Genomic DNA, 15,064 nt, shown 5'->3' on the forward strand with positions numbered 1-15,064 from the left:
AGCACGAGTAATATTACCTTGTGACTTGATAATTCAGAAGACAGCGGTGAGAAACTGGTGAATGAAGCTGTTCAAGACATGAACTTGCAACACTTATATACAGAACAGTAAAGTAACGAAAAAATTGGACTATAAAACCAAATCCACCTGTTCTAAATCTAAATTTCATCTATCTATCATTGCTCCATCTCTTGCACGACACTACGTCTGCAGAAACTTTTTGCAGTCATTCTCAGAAGTTCGCCTCAGCAAACAGAAGGCCATCGCAGCTGGATCGGATTTAGTGAGAAGTCACTTCTCTTTGATCATTAGAATACACGACTTGAAGTAATAAGTCCAAGAACGTACATCTATTGAGATGTGGCCATTTCGAGCAGCTGCACCTTCTCCTACTCGACCAACAGCTTCACCGGAACAAACTGAACCACGCTTTGAAAGTAGCTACCGCGTCAATCGAAGTTACTGCAGGTCACATCATAAACCATTGACAATAGAGTTCCTGAAGAAGATTACCGGCCCAATAACAATTCCTTCCGGCAGATTTGAAGCTAGAACTTTGTCATCAGCCGCTGTTCACTTTGCTAATTTACCCGAGAACAAACTCAATGCTCTACAGAGGAGTGCTCTAGCAGATTTCAAAGCAAACCCAGGCAAATTCAGCTTTGATGGTAGAAACAGCGTCGAAGAACTTTTGGATGCATGGGCAACGTTGTTTGACAATCTATTCTTCTTCGGTACGCTGCCGAAGGACAGTCGAGTTTCTGTGAAATTCAAGCCAAAATCACCTGGAGTGGACTATCTAGCGCATTGTGTGGTCTGGGCAAGAAAAAGCAGAGTCACAATCTATGATGACCCCGGTAAGCCCCTTGTGTTCATCTTAAAAGAAGCAGTCAACAGCTTGCTACATGAACTTGTGCATGCTTATCTCGGCATGTATGGATGCCATGGCTGTCATCGTTTGTGGGAAGAGGAAGGAAACAGTCACGGAATTGCATTCCTGGATACCATGTTTGCCGTCTCAAATGGGGCACGACGACTCTTGAACTTCAAGGCTCCAAAGGGCGAAGGCTGTAAGACTTCCTTGGCTTGGGACATACATGACGAGGGCACGAGATTTCCCGAGGAGGAGATCTTAAGCAGATGGAAAATCTCTCGTAAAGCGCTGATGAAGAGTGTAGAGGGATACAAGGAAGGCGACGGAATAAAAAAGGCCGCCAAAAAAGAAGCAGAAACTCTCAAGAAGACACAAAAAGGGGAACGGATGCGGATGAAGAAAAAAAGGTTGATGATAAGATTCATAGATTCTACCTCCGATTCAAAGGCTCTCCAGCTCCGGATCTAGCATAGGCTTGCAGAGCTGGGGAAGTATACTAGTAGACCGTAGAACATGCAAAGTCAATCTATAGAAACGGAGGGAATTTTTTTTTCAGCAGGCGCAACAGCAACACCGTTTGTACTAAGGAACTTGATGATTGCCTCCAGTGTTTTCGAAAGTAAAGTAGTCACTTTAGTGAAAGAAACGTTGCGTATATATCAAAAATGAAGAGAACGATAAGGTATGTGATATGTTGATTATGAATGTCACTTACTAGAAAAAAGAGGAACCCATTTCCAATTTTCAAAGCTTTGTGATACCACAAACTTCATGTATTCGTAAAAGAACTTAACAATATGGAAGATTGTCCTTGTAAATATAGGTTGGGCAACTCCTACATCCTTCAACAGTATTTATTGTTCGCTGCTAGTCAGTGCTAGCCTGTCTTATAATCATAGTTAGTAAATTGTCGTTTTGGTAAGACAGGAAATGTAGGCTCGTACTGACAACGACATTCAGATTTATATGTATGCTCCCTATCGCCTGACTTTTTTACGTAAGTTCTTCAAATCTTCCGGATGACAAGCAAACCATTAACTCCTACCTTGTAAGCAATGATGTCGTATATGGCTATACCTGAATGAAGATAATTTATTTTGAAAAACTTTAGGGCATCAGTAGTTCAATATCAAGACGTTTGCAAAGGAGCACCATCCTCAGGGTATTTGTATCTACTCTTAGGAGCCCCAAGTAAATGACACTGTTCTCTGTACAAAAATGGCTTCGAGATTCGTGATGCAAGAACTGCAGTTACATGACTCTAGCGATTCAAATTGCTGAGCTTATCAGTAGACAGTTAGCACTTGCTGCTAGTCAACTGAGGTGAAAGTCATTGCCGTGGAGTATGTGCGGGGTCGCTCGTGCTGATCATCAATCAAGTGAGACTTCCATCAACACCATTCGAGAAAGGGAACTGGCGCTCTATTCAAAATGCGTCAAAGCTCGAAGACATCCAAAGCACCCATTGCGACGTATTTAACATCTCAAGTCTCCCAGACTTGCAAATCGCTCACAAGACTCTACTATCAATACTTCTGATCACTACACAACCATGAAGCTTCTTCTCTTCCCCACCGTTACTGGCCTTGGTCTTACCTCTCCTCGGTTCTTCCCTCCAGGAACGACGCAGAGTATAGTAAATCACGAGGGTAAGGACCCCTCAGAACTGGACCAATCATCCCAACAAGAATTCTAATACAAAAAGCTTTATTCACCAAATTCTACAGATGACTCTACCCAACAAGTCATGAACATTCTCTCCAGTGTCCTCTCCACTGTTAAGAAGATCAACATGGAGATATTTTTCGAGTCAGAGTTCAAGTGTGCAAAGAAAGGACGCTGTAAGATACCCAAGGACCGCTCATGAACCGTATGCTGATGTTTGTTGTATAGTTTGCAATGACTCGACTGACTGTTGCGGTACTTTGGAATGTGATAATGAGGATCTTGGAAAGATGCCAGAATGCAAACAGTTTTAGACAATCGAGGTAGCTATTTCATAGGTCAAACATACTTAGGTTTAATTCGATAAGTTCAAGAAACGTGTTAGAAGGCGAGAGAGAGTTAATAGCGCGACTGAAGATGTGACAAGTGTTGTAGAGGCGGGAAAGAAGATCTCGATTATGGTTGTCAGTTTTCTGGCTTACTGCTCATTAAGCAAGGACCTGTATTCAAAGATAACAAGCTGTTATATTTACAGTGACATCATAATTGCTTCCTTTTTGAAACCTACAACACCGCAGAAAGGAACCCATCATTGAGCCGGTGTCCGTCCCTTCACCAAGAATCTTCCCCCATTTATAATTAACTGTGGGCGGCTTGTTGTACAGGCGATTCAACAACCTCCAACTGCTATTTCCATTGGTACAATAGTATTGGTTGATTCGACTGTAAGCAAGCAACCGCTGAAGCAACTATTTTTTACGTCTGACAGGCTTGAGCATATGACCTTGTATGTTTCAAACATATGAAACTATGTTGACAGCGCAGCCTACAAATGATGTAGCCGTATTCGTAGTAGAAGGGTAGCTATTAACAGATGTCACGACTCAATGGAACCCCTTGAGTATCATTAAAATGTCATAACGTAGAAATGCAGAAGTGACACGATTGAGGAGCTTTGCAACCGAAAGGGGGTCGGGGCGGGCAACGGAAACCTGTGCGGAGATAAAGTCGGTGATTAACTAATCAAGACTAGCGCCAGACAGCGCGGGGCATGTGAACACCATCTCACAGGCAAGGCTGAACGCTCCACATTTCAACGATTTCTAGAAATCAGACAACTTTCATATTCTGATCGTCCAGTATATACAAAACTTCGCCAAAAGCTCATCATGGGTTCTGTTGTTCTTCCACATCTCCGCACTGGTTGGCACGTCGATCAGGCCATTCTTGGGGAGGAGGATCGCCTCGTTGTCATTCGGTTTGGTCGTGATGCAGACCCCGATTGTATGCGACAAGACGAAGTTCTCTACCGCATCGCAGACCGAGTCAAGAACTTTGCTGTCGTGTATGTCTGCGACTTGGACGAGGTCCCGGATTTCAAGAGCATGTACGAGTTATATGATCCCATGACCATCATGTTCTTCTTCAGAAACAAGCATATGATGTGCGATTTCGGTATGTTTTTTGTCCCTCCTTTCGCTTTTGCGGCTTTTTCTAACTTATGCCACCAGGAACTGGAAACAACAACAAGCTAAACTGGGTTCTGGAGGACAAGCAAGAGTTGATCGACATCATCGAAACGATCTACAGAGGAGCGAAGAAGGGTCGTGGTCTCGTTGTCAGTCCCAAGGACTACTCCACACGCTATCGATATTAGTCTGGGGTATGGGAAGATCGAGGCGTATATCATCCACAAAAAACAAGATGAAAGTATCAGCTGAGTGAGGTCACGACTCGCCAAGGGGCCTATAATTTGTGAAAGCAGTGGAAGTCTTTATAGTCGTGGAGTATGTTATACGAACCAGTCCATACACTCTTGCTAATGGAAATATCAGTCTCGGTTGCTGCCAGTCTACTATCGCTAACCAAGTGTGACCCCATGCCCAAAAGCGTATTGCATCTTGCCCAGCACGCAGGTCCAGGCCAGTTTAGAAACAAACTGCTGAGACCTCAGAACTGCCATTCTTAGCTTTGGTGTTAGTACGTAAAACCTGTCATGCCGCAAGAATGTGACTTGGAAGGTAACTTAATCTTGCGTTTGTCAAGATGAACTTTCCCAAATAGGAGATGAACACGGCGGTAACCGCCTTTGCTATGCAACCATAGTGTGCTACCCTTCGTGATATCGATGGTACAGTACTACTCTACAGTGGTCTACTTTCAATCCCATGAAGTTCCGCTACAAATTGCCGCATGTCCAGCCTACTTCTATTACCTGTCAGATCATAATTATCAGATCATAAATCTGCTAACAGGATGTGATTCATACAGAACATCTCCTACTTCGTGTGTTTTTAGCGGAAGCTCGCGCAGCCGTTTCAAGCCCACAAAGCCCCACCTTACTTTCGGTAAGCTCGAATTCGAGCCCTAGAAGATAACAGTTCACATGTGTGCCCCTGGGGAGCACTATCTGGAGGCTACTCATCCCTCAATCTGACAAGTATGTAATCCATAGTATAAACATGTTGATGAAAGGATTTCCTTTTAGCATCGACATTGGATAGCAAGCAGTCGACCAATAATTGAAATTCAAATCTGTATATCAGCTCATCCAAGTGCCGCTCACCACCATGCGATCCTATTTACCATCGAGATTAGCCATGGATCCTCACCTCGCACGTGCTCGAAACCACCTCGTTCTCGCATTGAACCATAGTTCTCCAATAAGACACCACAAACCCAATTAATCTAATACCCCGCAATATAATTTCTACATCACAAGCCTCCAAAACGGTTCTTGGTTTGCATATCCAAGAGGTTGAAAGCTTACATGCTGCCTTTATAGGATTCGTCGGCCGTCACAATGGGAGAAGTTTGGTTCTGTGTTACTTTGTCTGCTTGACTTTTGTGATTTTGGAAATATGCATCCACTCTTTGCTATTACGACGGCGTGGTGTTTATTTGCTTTAGTGAGTGCAAGCCCAGGAGTCGAAGTCAAGAGAGATGAGATTGGTAGTGGATGTCATTGGTGTAGTGAGGGTCCTTGGACAACGGCTACAGGTATGGTGTACACAAAATCTGCGATGTAAAAGAATACACTGGGATTCCGACACTAACGGTCACAGAATGCGATTCTGGCGAGTATTGGGCGGTTGCAAACAGCATGAGGAATCCGTATGTATTTGATCGAGATCCCGTATTGCAATGTACTGAGAACGGTAGACCCGAAAACGTCACACTGGATGTCACAGCATTCTGTTCCCAGTTCCTGCGTCCGCTGGTTACTGATACATCTGTCATAACCGAAACCGCGGGGACAACGATACAGACCTCTACATCGATATGGCTAACACTATTCACACCGACTAGCACAGCGTAAGACTCACACCTTATCCCAGCTCGAGATTTCCAACTGACAACACTACCAGACCTACAACCACAATCCCAACAGGCTTCCTCAAAATGCGATCACCACACGCAGCACCAGAACCCACCGCATCCCCCGAACTCAGGAAACCGCGAGCCGACCTAGCAATCCAAGAATACACCGTCCCAGAGTATCTGACAGACTGGTATTGGTACGGGCGTCTCGATCCAGGGTGTTCGTGTATCATCACGTCCGCGGCGCCGTCGGTGCATTTTTCGGAGACGTCGACGACGACGTTGTATGATGTTACGCTGGTATGTATATTCCGAAAATGAAAAGGTGGGTAGTGACTGATTGTGGATAGAGCGCGACGGTGACGGAGACGTATACGATTTGGCCAAAGAGCAAGGATTAGATGGGGGACATAGGGATGAGAGGGCAGGAACTGAAACAAGAATGTAGCATGGATCTGGTAGATAAGTTCTTTTTATACATAGCACGCCTTCTACATCGTAAGGCGCCTATTCCACAAGCAAGATATTGAAGACGCGGCGTCAGTCCTTCGTAATCCTGCAAAACTTTCCCAAGCACTTGCGCTGTGATGAATTGGAAATGTTCTGCCGTGAGAATTTTTGTGGAACAAGTTGCTTAGATTGCCTTCTCTCGAGCGCCTATCCCAGGAAGCAACATTATTCAAGAGTGCGTCGACGAAGAGGGGGAACGAATATCTAGATAGATTACTACGCACAAATACTCGATAGCCAAGGTTCTAGCTACCTGAGTGGGAATTCAATGAGCTCACACTGCTTGGGCTATGCATCCTGGACATTCAAGCCTCGAGGGATGGATTTGATTATTCGCAGAAGATGCTTTTGAGGGTTCGGATATTGGTGCAACCCGTTATAAACCGTACCCACCTGCGCCAGCAACCTGCTTCAGTTTTTTTCCACACGAATTTCAACGAGGATAACTCGAAGGCGTTGGACAAGGAGCCACGAAGAAGCAATCGCCACAGATATCACATAGAAACGAACACACGTGGAACAAGCTTTGGGTGTTGTGTACGAATATATTTTACTATGGTAACTAAATTAATGTATAGTGGTATCTGTCTGAGAACATCATGTTAGCGTTGATCATAACGACAAAGCAGTAGTGATGTTTCATGTGGAAAAAGCTTAATCAGACATCCAAGGAAGATTATACCCTCATCTGTCCCGGTTTAGGTTCTAAGTAAGTTGGGACTCGAGTGAAAACTGCGAATGTGGTATGTGTTTCATCATAAAAGCTGTGGAAGAAAAAAGAAAATGGATCTAGAACTGACCTTTGGTACGAAAGCTGGGTGCAAGCATCGTTAATTGAAAATTCTGTAGTATGGGCCAAGTGATTCAATATCAAACATCCTGGTAGGCAACACGAAGACCATGCGGCGAAACATGGATGAACACGAAGCTGTTCGAAGACATCGTACTCAGGAGGCCCGATGTCTCGAGGCATAGAATTTATGCTCTTCGCAAAAATCGATCTAAAAAAAATCTTTGGCATGGTTAGCAATGCGCAAATCAGATCGATGACATGAAAGACGATGGCGAGTAATTTTACTCAGACAAAGGTACTGGCAAGTAGCAGGCAAACCACGTATGGTAGAGCCCGGACAGCAAAAACTTCATCATTGGCGATTAAGTTTGGAAAAGAAGTGTTGTGTATAATTGTCATCATTGTAAAACTGTTGTCGAGACTGTAGAGACGCAGAAAGAACATACCTTTGATCGATATGGGAGGCTATGAAGCTGCCTCAAAGCTTTGCGAACATGTTTGCGACGTTGCGATGGTTGTGAAGATATTTGAATGATGTTGAGGAAGAAGAATTGGAGAGTCTTTCGCGAAGTTGTTTTGAAGCTCAATTTTTTTAGTGGGACGGCGCTAAGAGTACCGATCGCGCCAAGATACCAGTCACGTGATTTTGTCAAATCTAGGCTCAGCCAGTAGTGGTGTATTTTAGCCGTAAAAGCAGCATTAACGAGGTCATATGTGGTGCTGGGATCACATCCAGAAACACGTGACATAAAGGTCATTTGTACCATCTCGAGACCATATCTTCTGGCACGAATTTTTCTTGGAAGATTTTAAACTTAAGATTCTGCTGATTTACCGCAATCAAAATTCAGAGATTTTGGCTAGAGTAGAAGTTATCACACTCGGTATCATCTCTCTTCTTCGGACTCATCGGAGCGCAAATACGGCGCCGAGCTGGCGGCTCCTAAAGCGGCAGCCCCTAGCCATTTCGCTGGCCGTTCCCCAAGCCATGCCCAAATCCCCGTCTGCATTTGATTCCCCTAGAAAGCAACTGTTCCAAAAGGTTATACACACCTCCCCCCGGAGACAGAAAACCACCACTACCTCCATGACGGCTATGTTTTGCTACTCTCTTTAGCAATTCCCCTCGCACTTTAATATTATAATACGACAACTTCAAATTCTCTGGACCGCGGCGCGCTCTCTCAAAATACCTCACTCGCGGCCGGTCTTTCGCGACATTATCTCTTGCTTCACTCGCACTTTAGACACCGATCGGGTCACCCAACCCTCAGCCTTTCCTGCTTCGACGTCTCCACGCGACTCGTATATCGCGACGGTGATAATTCTCGAAGAGACGCGGTAACAGCGATCGACGAGTTTGAACCACGGCGACTTGTCCGAGTGGGAATTCTGAATGCGCGAAGCACAGAACGATTGCTAATCTCTCGACGTTGTGGCCACGGATTACATATCGACCGCTCAGGGGTTTGCGACGCGGCTTTCGACATTGTTGCGGCATTTCAGACGAGCTCTTACTTGCGCTCAGTTGTGATACCTCTCGGCCCCTTCACGCTGCGAGCACTTTACAAGTTACACAGACCGCCAGAGAGTGAGGTGGAACACCTTCAAATCAGAGGACGAAGAACTCATAGTGAGCCGCGGATCTGATTGTACATATTCATTCAGGCCCTAAGTGAGCTGTTGGTGCGGAGAAAGACATTCTTTGGGAGGCTTCTTGGCGGCAGCGAAACGGGCGACTATCCACTTCTTCCTCACGAGCAAACAATTACCGCGACGGCGACTAAAATTTAGGTCTTGAGCGAAGACGTATGCGTGGTGCAGGAATAGAACGAGTCGGATTCCACGTTGTGGAGGGTCGACTTTCAACACCATGATGACGAGTCTCTCCTCGGCCTATTCACCACATCCTGGGGGAATTCATCCAGGAGTCCCTCAAGGACATCCTATGGCTGTACCTCACAATCCAGGCCAACAGCAGCCAGGAATGCCACAACAGATGCACATGGGAGTTTCTGGACCTGGAGGACCCCAAGTAAGCCAAGCCGGGGCTCTAATGGGTGGCATGCCACCTGGTGCTGGGGTCCCAAGTGCGCATGCTCTCCAACATCTCAACCCAAACGCGGCTGCACAACAACATCAAATGCTTCAGCAACAGCAGCAAATGGCGTGTAAGTAGTTTTCGTGTTATTGTGATTTTGCTCGTTCGCGGATTTTACTTCTTGGATGCGACGGGCCGAATGCTGACATGTCATCACATCATAGTCGCGAACAACTCCAACTTTCAAATGCAACAGCAACAGCAACAAATGATACAGCAGCAGCGAGCTCAACAAGCTGCGCGACAACAAATGCTGGCTCAACATTATAGTGGGATACCTATGCCCATGCCAAATGGAATGAACCAGATGACCCAGGCGCAATTTCAAGCGATGAGAGGAGCTGGTCCAACAATGGCTCGGCCGGTGAACTTACCGCAACACCTCCAGCAGCAACAGGCAGGATTGCAGGCTCAACATACTCTGGAGCAGCAGCAGCAGCAGCAGGCACAGGCTCAACATCAAGTACGTTTTCACGGCCGAGCTCTTCCGCTTAGTGTTATCAAAATCAAGAGGCCTTGTGCTAACAGATCCAGCATCAACAACTTGTAGCTCAGCAAATGGCCATACAACAACAAGCAAATGCGCAGGCCCACGCCGGGAACGGTCAAGGACAGCAAAACCAGCTTAGTTCGCAACATATCCAGAGTATGCAGCAAGCTCAGATGGCCCAAGCCCAAGCTCAGGCCCAGCAAGCTCAACACCAACAGTCTGCAGCAGCAGCAGCCCAGCAAAATCAACCACCGCCATCTCAACCGCAACCTCAGCCGCAGCCAAATCCTCAGGCTCAACCACCAGTGTCTTCGCAACAACCTCAGCCCCAGGCTCCGAACAACGCCCAGCAACAGCAAGCAATGGCGGCAGCGAGAATGGCACAGATTCAACAGGCACAGCAAGGCGAAAAGCTCAGGGGGCAGTGTCTAATGAAGTTAATGCTATTCGCGGATCATTTAAGCAATTTTGCGACAAATTCAAAACCACTCGAGACCTATATGGCTAATGGGGCGGCCTCGCGAGCGGCTGCGCAATTGACCAAACAGCAAGAGGACTTGGGTTACTGGATGCACTTTGTCAGCCAATTCTTTTCTCCGAAAGGTGTTATGCGACATTCGTTGTGGATGTTGGATGAAAACTCCAATAAGCAATATGAGATACCGTTCTCGGCTCTGCCAAGATATTTCCACACCCATTTCGAAAGCGGCGTCAAATCGATGCAGCTAATCACCGAAAAGGGAACAGAGAGAGCTTTGCCCAATAGCGGACATTACATCGAGAGTCAAAAGTCGACATTCGTGTATTGGTTTGATAACGGGTCGCAGGTATGCTAATGAAGCTCTGTTTTCTTTGAAGCCTTTGCTAATAATTACAGCTCGTTGCAACAGGCAGTCTTCGTGCGCACTTTGACTCGGAGCACAAGATCGAACTCCTTGAGTTTGTGACCAATAATCACGAGGAATACCTTCCCCGTGCTAAGGCGATAGAAGCTTTCAAGCCAGTGCACGAATGGGCCAAGGAATGGCATAAACTGAACACGGCACCAGAGGGCAAGCAATCGCCTGAGCTGAATAAGAAGAAGCCTAAACCTATGAGATCGCCCCCAAACCCCCCGCCTGAGATCGACATTGCCCACTCTAAGGTCAAACCAAACATCGGAATTACGACATCAGTATTCCGATTTTTTGAGGTATGTAGTCGTTGGTATCAGCGAGAAGCCTTATGTTAATTTGTTATAGCTCGCTGAAGTTATGGGGCAAATGAATCTTTTGTTCCATTACTCACATCAGCACTCATCACTTACACCGAGCGCACTCCTTGAGCAGTATGTTACCACCATTGTCAACACCGCCAATGGACCTGCACAACAAAACCCCTCGGGTCCTCGAACTCCAGCCATGGGAGGATTTCCGGTCGCGTCGCCGGCTCCACCTCATATTCAGCTACCCGGTGGATCGCCACATATAACTGGCAGTCCAGCGCAGGCTCCTCACATGCAACTTCAACAAAGCCAGCACGGGACAAATTCTAGCGGGCCGAGCGCAAATACGAGCCCCAACGCTAGTAACAAACGGAGGAGGCCATCCGCTGTAAAGACAGAAGAAGATACGCAAATCAATGGTGGCCCAAAATCCACCGTTAGACCAAGTCCAAGACTAACGAAAAAACAAAAGCCAAATGGACCCGGGCCTGGATAATATTTGTTTTGTTTGTTGGATCGCATGTTATTCGGAGCCAGTGACCAGCAAGTTGTCCACTCTCATTCGATTTGGTACCTCAAATCTGAGTTTTTCCTCGAGTTGAGAAGAATCATTCAACGTACGATGATCACAATGACATTTATGACTGTGTTAGTCGTCCTCCCTTTCCAGGATGTTCTGCTCATTCCGGGAGGTTTAGGCGCCCAAAATCGACTGCGGAAGAGGTCGTATTAATCCAAGCTGTATATTATGTTTATTTTTGTTATTTGGGGCCCACTGCACATCTTTACCGACACAGACGGAGTTTTGGAATGTTATTTTATAGGGTTGGGCGGTATCGGTTGTCTATTGGCCGGCTGCTTTTGTTTATATGATGTTGGCTTTGCTCTTGGCTATACCCAGGGCGAATTATGTGACTGGATAGATGGATGCTAGAAGGGAATGCATGTCGGGGGTTGCCCATCACTTCTAGATAATGGATGATGACGAGAGTTCGTGTTGAAAGAAAGTCATGGTATTTAGGTTACACATGCAGTTGATGAATAAAAGTTGTTGAGGCTATCTTATCATTACTTTTGCTCTCTGTTTTCATGCAACCATGTCAGTGCCACTGCCGTTGCCTCGCTTTCGCTGGCCCGTCGAGCCTTTGGCAGCTCATCCAATAATCTTATTTCCCTGCAAGCTTTCTTTGGTTCTGGTTATGAGCTACGAGAGCCGACTTGCTTTAGCACTCACATGAAAATTTCGCAACGAAACTTGTGCTTTGCTCTTTTCGAAATCTCGACTATCCACTTTACCACAAACAAAATGTGAGTAAATATTCGGATTTGCAACATGCGCGTTCGGCTTATCGTAATTGGTTGTATGGTAAACGAGGCTGCATAAGTGGCAGCTTCGCCAGACTTCAAGGGAATCATCCATTCCTCTTCAATTTTCCAGCCTTCTGCAACATGGAATCCATTCCACGTCCCACAAGTTGTTCCAATATAGACCACCTTAAGGATGAACCGCAAGGATACATGTACACTCCCTTCACACATTCTGATGAGATTCGACTCCTTGTCCTTGCTCCAGACGATGGGTCAGAAGTCATCTTGTGTTCTCTGCGACATGTTCGTCTCTCTGAGAATCCTCGATACGAAGGGTTATCATATGTTTGGGGAGAATCATCGAAGCCGAAAGCAGTATTGTGCGATGGGCGAATCATGCGCGTCACGGAGAGTCTATATTCGGCGCTTAGATGTCTACGATATAAAGACAGGGATCGAGTGCTTTGGGCAGATGCAATATGTATAAACCAGAAGCGGGATATGGAGAAGAACCATCAAGTGGCACTTATGGCAAAGGTTTACTCGCAGACTGTCTTCACTAATATATGGCTTGGTGAAGACAAGAACGGTGGTGGAAGAAAAGCCTTTAAGTACATTAGGGAGCTCATAGATGCTCTGAAGGATCACTCTTATGACGTGGAGAAGATGCGACAACGCTTGATATCCATGGGCTATACCACAGAAACAGACTTTGACACCTGGATATCAACCTTCTTGTCGAATCAGATTGTGATGCCAATCCTTCGAAACCAATGGTTCAACAGACTTTGGTGTCTTCAAGAGGCGGTACTTAGCCCAAGGCGTGTTCTGAACTTTGGAGCCGCCTTCATAGACTGTAACACGGTGCTAGACTTTATCTTGGAATACGGATATCCCCTAATCATGTCCACATCACCTGAAGGTTCTAATATACCTCCGACTCAAAAGCTCTTCAACATGGCCAGATACACATTGGAAACCAAACGAGACATCCTAGCACTATCGAGAGAAACTTCACCGTTAACAGGATATGGATGTAGTGATCCACGGGATCAGATATACGCGCTTTTAGGCATGGCGGACTGTCCTGGGTTTGAAGCAGACTACACTTTGAATACCGACGAAGCGTCCACTCGTTTTGCGTCTTGGACTACTGCGTCCGATCAATCATTTGGGTTAAAAGTACTTCAATTAGCACGCGGTAGCTCAAAATGTGGATGTAAGGTACCAACATGGTCGCCGTGTCATGATATGGACCGACCACCAGTGTCTCTTACAGCATGTCCAAGTTTTAATGCTAGTGGATATATAAGTGGCTCATTCAGGAATGCGATCATTCAAAAAGAGCTGGTATTGGAACTCAAAGGCTTCATTTTCGACAGTGTCGGGGAACCTGCACTTGACTCCATGTTTCTGGATGGACATGATGAAGACTGGTCGGCTAGAATTGATAAGCTTATGGATTTTGTAGGGCTACCGGTCAAGTCTCTCGAGAACAAAAAGTATAGAAGATTTTGTGCGGCATTGACGTTTGGGCTACACAATGTAGTGCCTGGCAGTTGTGATCCGAACGGCTTGAATTTCTCGGATGGTGGCCACTACGGACTGGACGGGCGCCAATTGAGACTCACTCACCAAATGATTTTAGATGGTAGCCATGAAAGTTTGGATGCTGATATATCTATACTATGGGGATTCCGCTGCTTATCTATCACGGCTTCTGGCAAATTCTCATGGGTACCGTGGAGATCCGAGAAAGAGGATAAGATGGTTTTTATATGTGGATCGCGAATCCCGCATGTGGTACGTCAGCAGCATTGCGGTGCATATAAATATGTCGGCGAATGTTGGATGGAGGGTTATATGCATGGAGAGATCCTCGAAACTCCTAATTTTGAGTGGCAAGATTTACGACTTCTCTAGAATGCGAAGAGCCCACGGTGATATGAGGAGTTTGAGTCGAAACAACGGTCAGAATGTCGTTAATGACCAAGGGGTACAGAACCAGTTTCTTGATCTTTAAAAATGGGGGCTCAAGTGTACTCAGCATTTCATTGCATCAAGAGGTTGCAAATCGACTAACCTTCCACACTATGTAGCAGGTCTCTCGTATGCTAAAAAGATTTACTGGCCTTGTATACTGCATGACGCGGTACTTCTCAGCTGGAAATGGTTCGAAGATGCCGGGGTGAGCAAGTAGATGTTTGGCCGCAGCAAAAATGCTGGTGACATTTTCAATGATTAGATCCTAAACAGGACATTTCACATGATCATCTGTGTACTCCCAGAGGCAGGAGACCAGTGAAATTGATGTAAAGTAGAAAGGCATTTCAAGATACTGCCTCTTCTGACTTTACCTTGAGACATTCAAAAACTCCAGGACTCCAGCTTGCACATATTGAGAGGATGACTGGTAAGAGTTGTTTGAACACTGAGAGGGGCATATGCTCTTCCTCGGACGAACCGTTCACATCGGAATTGCCTGAGGAGCCGCTCTAAGACACAGGTGGGTGAGGACCGCTGAATCTCTGTTACTTGACCGCGTCTGCTAGAAATCACCAACTAGACACCGTCAACCCCTGTTACGATGCGAGAACGGGATGTCGTAGATAACATATAAAATTGTGAGAGATGCGATGTCCTATCTAGCCAAGAGCACAAAAGCTGTACAGCGCACTTCAGAGTTCTGCAGAAAGAGTAACAGAAAATAGTTACAAGTATATCCGAGCAGTTTTCCTCAATTGCTTGTATAATTAATATCCCAAGTTGACTTTGTTATTTTCTTCATCGACTACCTA

General features: G+C 45.8%; 6 protein-coding genes across 6 annotated transcripts; all 6 read left to right on the plus strand.

Annotated features, from left to right (window-relative positions):
• Positions 1-358: 358 nt before the first annotated feature.
• Positions 359-1,342, plus strand: GLAREA_03441 (uncharacterized protein; the record flags this gene model as incomplete). Its single annotated transcript, XM_008083694.1, has 1 exon — positions 359-1,342. One exon carries the CDS (start codon positions 359-361, stop codon positions 1,340-1,342), a length of 984 nt encoding a protein of 327 aa, XP_008081885.1.
• A 1,084-nt stretch (positions 1,343-2,426) lies between these two features.
• GLAREA_03442 (uncharacterized protein) lies at positions 2,427-2,853 on the plus strand (the record flags this gene model as incomplete). Its single annotated transcript, XM_008083695.1, has 3 exons — positions 2,427-2,523; positions 2,602-2,715; positions 2,768-2,853. The coding sequence occupies 3 exons, from the start codon at positions 2,427-2,429 to the stop codon at positions 2,851-2,853; spliced, it is 297 nt and encodes a 98-aa protein (XP_008081886.1).
• Positions 2,854-3,318: 465 nt separating this feature from the next.
• On the plus strand, positions 3,319-4,196 carry GLAREA_03443 (Thioredoxin-like protein; the record flags this gene model as incomplete). The annotated part of the gene is made up of 3 exons (XM_008083696.1): positions 3,319-3,326; positions 3,573-3,994; positions 4,051-4,196. The coding sequence occupies 3 exons, from the start codon at positions 3,319-3,321 to the stop codon at positions 4,194-4,196; spliced, it is 576 nt and encodes a 191-aa protein (XP_008081887.1).
• Positions 4,197-5,400: 1,204 nt separating this feature from the next.
• GLAREA_03444 (uncharacterized protein) lies at positions 5,401-6,261 on the plus strand (the record flags this gene model as incomplete). The annotated part of the gene is made up of 5 exons (XM_008083697.1): positions 5,401-5,539; positions 5,605-5,653; positions 5,702-5,854; positions 5,908-6,160; positions 6,211-6,261. 5 exons carry the CDS (start codon positions 5,401-5,403, stop codon positions 6,259-6,261), a joined length of 645 nt encoding a protein of 214 aa, XP_008081888.1.
• A 2,775-nt stretch (positions 6,262-9,036) lies between these two features.
• On the plus strand, positions 9,037-11,454 carry GLAREA_03445 (uncharacterized protein; the record flags this gene model as incomplete). Its single annotated transcript, XM_008083698.1, has 5 exons — positions 9,037-9,334; positions 9,429-9,727; positions 9,799-10,581; positions 10,632-10,946; positions 10,996-11,454. The coding sequence occupies 5 exons, from the start codon at positions 9,037-9,039 to the stop codon at positions 11,452-11,454; spliced, it is 2,154 nt and encodes a 717-aa protein (XP_008081889.1).
• A 953-nt stretch (positions 11,455-12,407) lies between these two features.
• Positions 12,408-14,189, plus strand: GLAREA_03446 (uncharacterized protein; the record flags this gene model as incomplete). The annotated part of the gene is made up of 1 exon (XM_008083699.1): positions 12,408-14,189. The coding sequence occupies one exon, from the start codon at positions 12,408-12,410 to the stop codon at positions 14,187-14,189; it is 1,782 nt and encodes a 593-aa protein (XP_008081890.1).
• Between the last annotated feature and the right edge of the window lie 875 nt (positions 14,190-15,064).

Source organism: Glarea lozoyensis (genome assembly GCF_000409485.1).
Source record: "Glarea lozoyensis ATCC 20868 chromosome Unknown GLAREA2, whole genome shotgun sequence".
Taxonomy (NCBI): domain Eukaryota; kingdom Fungi; phylum Ascomycota; class Leotiomycetes; order Helotiales; family Helotiaceae; genus Glarea; species Glarea lozoyensis.